Source organism: Gossypium hirsutum, chromosome D05 (assembly GCF_007990345.1).
Source record: "Gossypium hirsutum isolate 1008001.06 chromosome D05, Gossypium_hirsutum_v2.1, whole genome shotgun sequence".
NCBI classification, from domain to species: domain Eukaryota; kingdom Viridiplantae; phylum Streptophyta; class Magnoliopsida; order Malvales; family Malvaceae; genus Gossypium; species Gossypium hirsutum.
The window spans coordinates 33,138,719-33,145,402 of NC_053441.1; the positions used below are offsets into that span (position 1 = coordinate 33,138,719).

Genomic DNA, 6,684 nt, shown 5'->3' on the forward strand with positions numbered 1-6,684 from the left:
TTATATGGATTCAAACAGTCACCTAGAACTTGGTTTGAACGATTTGGAAGGACGGTAAAAGCTCTTGGTTATTGTCAAACTCAAATAGATCATACTGTGTTTTACAAGCATTCAAATATAGGAAAAATAGTTATTTTAATTATGTGGATGGCATAATATTGACAAGTGATGATCATATTGAACTAGAGAAGCTAAAGAAAAGATTAGCTAAACAATTTGAGATAAAAGACGTGGGAGCACTGAAATATTTTCTTGGGATGGAATTCTCTAGATCTAAAGAAGGTAATTTTGTTTCTCAAAGAAAATATGTTTTAGACTTGCTTTAGGAGACAGGTTTGCTTGGATGTAAATCGACTGAAACCCCATTTGAACCCAACCTGAAATTAGAGCATGCTGAAGGTGAAAATGTGGTGAATGTTGACAAGTTTCAAAGACTTGTTGAGAGGTTACTTTACTTATCCCATACACGTCTAGATATTACATTTGCTGTAAGTAAAGTAAGCCAATTCATGCATTCAGCAAGACAAGATCATTTTGAAGCTATATACAGAATTCTAAGATATATGAAGGGGACTCCTGATAAGGGGCTGTTGTTTATAAGGCATGAACATTTGCTAGTTGAAGTCTACACTGATGTAGATTGGGCTGGAAGCACTATTGATCGAAAGTTTACATAAGGTTATTATACTTTCGTTGGAGGAAATTTAGTCACTTGGAGAAGTAAAAAAGCAAAAGAAATTTAGTCACTTGGAGAAGTAAAAAAGCAAAATATGGTAGCTAGAAGTAGTGCTGAAGCTGAATTTAGAGTAATAGCCCATGGTATTTGTGAAGTTTTGTGAATTAAAAGGCTAATGAAAGATTTAAGAGTTTCATGTTTTTTGTCCATTAAAGTCTATTGCGATAACAAGGCTACAATTGCAATTGCAATTGCTCACAACCCTATTCCTCATAATCGAATGCAACATGTAAAATTGATAAGCATTTTATCAAAGAAAAAATTGAAAAGGGACTGATTTGTATGTCATATGTACCAACCACTGAACAAATTGCAGCCATACTTACAAGAAGTTTGATCACTTAATTGGCAAGTTGGTAATGGAATAGATTTTTCAACCAGCTTGAGAGGGAGTGTTGAAAAGAAAAGTAGATTAATTTAAGATATGTTAGCTGTAAGATTATTGTAATTATAGAATAACCAACTTGTATAGAATAGAAAATGTTTAATTACTCCTAGATTGATGGGCTGCTATCACCTATATATAGGTGTTGTATCACTATTGTAAAAATATAAGAAATAATATTCTTTTCTTATTTCCCTTCTAGTTTCTATAGTAACGTCTCCTCACCTTACCAAAAGAATCTTCTACATTCCCTAAACAAGACTCAAAAAAAAAAAAAAAAGAAGAGAAATACTCTCGCCAATCCCCTCTTATTCTTACGGTATGAAAATATTTAAGGCTAGAAATGAATAAGCAAAAATGTTTTTTTTTTAAAGTCATACGATGAAACGTTAGGTAATTAAATCATTTTTACTTTATAAGAGGAAAATATGATTTAGATTTTAAATGCTGATATAGATGCACAAAAACCACCTATCTGACACAACCAAAATCTTGACTTACATGATTAATGAGTTGGGAAGGAAAATAATGGAAAAAAAGAAAAGAAAAGAGTGAAGAAATAGATTGAACTGGGACTTTATACAATTCCGGAAAAATGCACAATGCTCTCAATCAAGAAGTATATATATGTTGTTCTTCCTAATATGATTGTTTTAAAAGTTTTGCACAATCATGCTTCAAACATTGAATATCTTAAAAGAGTCTACCACAGTGAGTAGTCTCTCTTTCATCTTATCCCACCTTCTCTCATTTGCTCCGGTTGTCAGTGTATAAAATTTACCTGATAAAACATGCCATAAAAGAAGACGAGAACATATGTAATCTATTGATTGTTCATAGGAAAATGATGGAACAAACAAAAGTACGAAAATGATGTACAAAGATCAATACTTTATTTACTCTCGAGGACACAAATTCACTTGGCCATTTGACAATCTCAGATTCCAAATCTCTAGTTCTAATGGATTGAAAGTACTCGTAGTCTCTTATGTTTTACCATTTTTGTTTCTTTGATACCAAAGAAGTTGTGGTTTGGGATAAGGAGGACTGCAGATGCTGGCATTCAAATATCGAAATTGTTTTTAAACATCGTTTCTTAAAAATGCCTACTTGAATCAATTAAGCTAGTCTCAGGGTTACAAGTCTATAATTTGAAGCCTTGGATGGGTTGCACACGATAAGATTCCAACCTAAGGCCAGCTAAATACTAACTCTTATAAATAACTGCATAAACTAATTGAGCTAAGTTCTAGACTTAATGAACAAAGAGTACTTTCCATGTGCTTAAAGTATTCATATAAAATTATGAACTTTTATTTTTTTCCAATGAGAACTAATTAAACAATAAGACAATTTATGGATGCTATAAGCAAATTTCATAACTATGCTATGTTACTCAGACTTGGGTGTGAGTGTGGGTTAGAAGTATGTGTCAAACAAGTGTTTGTCAATTTTATCTAAGCCTTTGGAGGATCATATCCTTGAAACCATGTCCAAAATTGTATCCAACCCAACCGTTGGAAACGATATTTTAAGAAAAATGAAGAGATGGAATAACATCGTAACCATGCATATATATAGAAAATACATACCGTTTCCAATAGAAACTGCAGTGAGAGCATGCCGAGTGTAGTTTGGAGCCTGAGTGACAAACTCAAATGTATAATAAGTTTTTCCATCTACATCATGCTGTAAGATATGTACAAAACATGTCAGTCCATAATGTTTTCATACAAATTCTAATTTGTCAAACAGAATATTAATATCTATATGACTAGGGTCAATGCTACTCGGGCTAGGGTGTAAGTGTTGGATACAAGTATGTGTGACACTAGTGGGCTCAACTTTATCTAAGTTTATCTATGTATTTTGAGCAGGGATTGTATGAAACTGTGATTCCACATCATCCTCATCCCTTTCCAATAGAAGAATGACAAATCAGATTTTTCCTCCTGATTTTAAGCTTTTTGTCTCCAATAAAAAATTCAAATCCAACTAAAAAAGCTGAAAATAAGGAGGAAAAATCTGATTTGTCATTATCCTATTGGAAAGGGATAAGGATGAGATAGAATCATAGTTTCATACAATCCCTTCTAATGTATTTTAAGGGTTTTGAATGATCATATCCTCATACCTATGTCCAAAAATATATCCCGTACAGATATCAAATACAGATATTTCAAGAAAAATTAAGAGTTAGAGTAACATAAACTAGGAGAGCATTTGACATTCAAAAGCTCAAAGTCTATTTAGCCATTCCATATACTATAAATGATACGAATGGATCTGTTAATTAGACAGAACATTAATTCATTACATGAAAATAACTAAAAGATGACCAAACATGAACACATCAATCCATTCAAATCTTATGTTTTGTCAAAGTTTATATTGATGCATCAAACATGATTGTAAAATGTGAAAATAACATGAGCACATCATAAATATGCTTATTGTTAAACCTACCATCTTAATATGATCGACACCTAAACATGCAGGTCCAAACAACATATCCTAACAATCCCTACAACACTACAAGAGGGTAATTAGATGAACTAGTTGAGAAACTTGTCCAGATAAAAGTAGGGCTGCATTCCAGGAAAATATAAACACTATCATAGGATGTGTTTTCATGTACGAGGCCCTGTATCCATGTCTGGATATACATCGTCAGAACCAAGTGTTGGACACGAATATTTAAAGAAGAATGAAGAATCAGAGCAATATAGTCAAAAATAATAAAGGCAGTACAATAAAAGAAAGGGTAACAAATCCATCTTTGAATCAAACAAAAAGGCAGGAAACAAACCTCTCCTGCCTGAATTAGCTTTGTTTTCTGAGTTGGAGGAGCCAAAACTTTCTTGATTAGTGTTTCAGCAACCTGTGAGAATTTATCGTGAGAACTAAGATCTCACTCTCTCTTTTTTTTTTTTTTATGTCCTCAATATGATGATATATAATATAGGCTATCCATGGCAAACCTCTTGCGGAGATCCGAAATCTCGAATATCTTGTTTGCTAGTTGGTATCATGTTCACACTAACGCTTTCTAATGGCTCAATAACATCTTTGAACACCTTGTCTTGACCTTCAATAACTACTTCCTACACAATTGCAAGAGAGACTAGTTACTGTCAATTCTAATTTTCATTAAATCGAATCCGTAAATTACTATGTTACTCTGAATCGGAGACATAGCTGTATCTAATACTCACTCTCGAATCCGAGTAACATAGAATAGAGGTAATTAAATGCACAAAGTTTACCTGCCACCCAAATGGATAGAGAAATGTGTATCCATCTTTCTTGTCAGTGACTGGAAGAAATCCCTTCTTAGTTTCTGCAGCAACTGAACCATATGAATGTGTCCTCTTAGCATATCAGGAAATTTTATTCAAAGAAGCAAGTGGACTTGATTTTAATTAGATCCAAAAACCTTAGATGGGATAATAACATTGGATCGAATATACATACACGCAATAGGAGTTCGGTCGACAATTGAAACCAAAGGAGCAATGATGCCAACGGCAATCATTCGGCGTCTCCCACCACTATCTGAAAATTAAGAAAAGAAAAAAGAAATACAATATAAGCATTAATATATAGAAAAAATAATAATAAAGAAATGCTGTATAAAATCTCCACAAATACCTCTAATCTCTATGCCAGAATTTACAATTACAGGATTAAGAAAAAAAAATTAAAAGAAGAAGAAGAAGAAGGAGAAGAAGAAATTAAATTCACCTTGAAACTGAGAAGAGCTAGAAGCAGCGGCAGGTGGAGATGATAAATGCTCACCCCGGACATGAAGAGGAACACTTGTTTTACAGCAAAGAAATGCTCCATGAGAAAGCTTCTGCAACCCTCTCTGTTTAACGAATGGAAGGAGCAAAATCCAATCATAAAGAAAAAAAAATAGAAAAGACCCAAAGCTGTAAAACAAAATAGATTGACAATGTTGATGAGAAAAGAAACCTGGGGAAAGGAATTAGTGAACAATGTATGATGAAGGGATGGCATAGAATTCTGCAAAGCTGCCATTGTTTAATATTCTGTGTTTCAGTTCATATGAACTAGTGAAGAAAAAAAAAGTAGAAATCTTCATTGATGGTTTTGTGGTGGAGATTTGTTCATCTTTGGATTGTTATCCGTTGAGAAAGAGTGCAAGTGGCTTTTCATGTCACACGTATATAAGGCTTTTGAAGCCTACTAGATTTTGGTTTGTTGGATTTGGATTGGACCCACCTTCTCTCTTATTATAATTCTTCGACTTGCTAAACTTGTAACTATTTTCTGTACAAAAAGTTTTCAGACTTAGGCTTCCTTGCACGGTAAACTTGCATCGCCTAATATTAAAAATAGCTATCACGAGATTAATTATTTTAGTAATTGAGATTAAAATTAATAATGTGATATGTGTTTGAATATAAAAATAAAGATAATGGTGAAATTAAAATTTAAATAATTATTAAAGATATTAAATTAAAATGTGAATACATTAAAAATAAATAATTAAAATTATATTTATGTTAAATAATGATTCATAATGTCAAAAATTCTATTATTACTTTATTAAAAATATATTATGGAAAATATTTAAATTGTTTTTTGGGTTTGTAATAATTTTATTAGCTGGGAGGGAGGTTTAAAGTGAATCGGCCCTGGAGCTTTCAATGGTTACGAGACATTGACGGTGTGATGAGATTGCACTTGTTTCCCAAGTGTGATTTCGGTGTCAGTGCAAAAGCATAAAGGGGTATATACCCGTTAGGGAGAGTTGGGATTAAGTACTTAATTAACATTCTTAAAATATATTAATGTGTAACTGGCAATTAATAGTATGGTAACACGTGGTAATATCATATTTTTGGTGTTTAAAATTTTTTACACATACAGAATGAATTTGGATAATTGGTTGTCTAATTCATTTTAGAATCCCTTTATAGTATTTATATGTATATATATTATTTTTTATGACATATCAGATTTTTTATATTTTATTATTACTTTGATATTTAAAATATATAAAATCTAAAAAAATTAAAATTTATGAATTTACAAAAATATTAAAAATATTATTTGGCATTAGAATGAATATCTAGACATGTTTTTTTTGAGTAATTTTATATATTTTAATATTTCATATTATGACCATATTTTTATATTATTAAATTAAAAATAAATAAAATCTGATATTTTATAAAATTTTATATTTTATACATTTTTTATAGTTTTATTTTATATAAATCATATATATATTTATATATTTGGACAAATATATTTTATAAAATCTAATATATTTTTATTTTTATAAATTTTTATGTGAAATAATATATTTTATAAACATAAGATGTTATATATGTTTTAATTTCATAATAATATAAAATATAATATTTTATGAAAATTAAAAATATATACAAGTACTCAAAAACATGTTTGAAATGAATCTAGACAACCAATTGTTTCGGTTCATTCTAGTGTCAAAAACTATTTTTAATATTTTTACAAATTTATATATATTTAATTTTTTAGATTTTATATATTTAAAATATAAAAATATAAT

General features: G+C 30.5%; 1 protein-coding gene across 1 annotated transcript; it reads right to left on the bottom strand.

The window, feature by feature from the left end:
* Positions 1 to 1,681: 1,681 nt before the first annotated feature.
* LOC107904111 (psbP-like protein 1, chloroplastic) lies at positions 1,682 to 5,445 on the bottom strand. Its single transcript, XM_016830378.2, has 8 exons — positions 5,097 to 5,445; positions 4,866 to 4,989; positions 4,596 to 4,676; positions 4,388 to 4,470; positions 4,103 to 4,225; positions 3,931 to 4,002; positions 2,714 to 2,810; positions 1,682 to 1,902 (listed from the first exon to the last, which is right to left on the bottom strand). The coding sequence occupies exons 1-8, from the start codon at positions 5,160 to 5,162 to the stop codon at positions 1,799 to 1,801; spliced, it is 750 nt and encodes a 249-aa protein (XP_016685867.2). The 5' UTR covers positions 5,163 to 5,445; the 3' UTR covers positions 1,682 to 1,798.
* Positions 5,446 to 6,684: the final 1,239 nt, after the last annotated feature.

Bases quoted from the DNA above. Each gene is read 5' to 3' on its own strand.
- LOC107904111 (XM_016830378.2), bottom strand. From the start codon at position 5,162: ATGGCAGCTTTGCAGAATTCTATGCCATCCCTTCATCATACATTGTTC. The intron at 4,990-5,096 runs GTTTCTTTTCTC...TTCGTTAAACAG, and splicing joins TCACTAATTCCTTTCCCCAG to AGAGGGTTGCAGAAGCTTTC. The intron at 4,003-4,102 runs GTTTGCCATGGA...AAATTCTCACAG, and splicing joins ATTTCGGATCTCCGCAAGAG to GTTGCTGAAACACTAATCAA.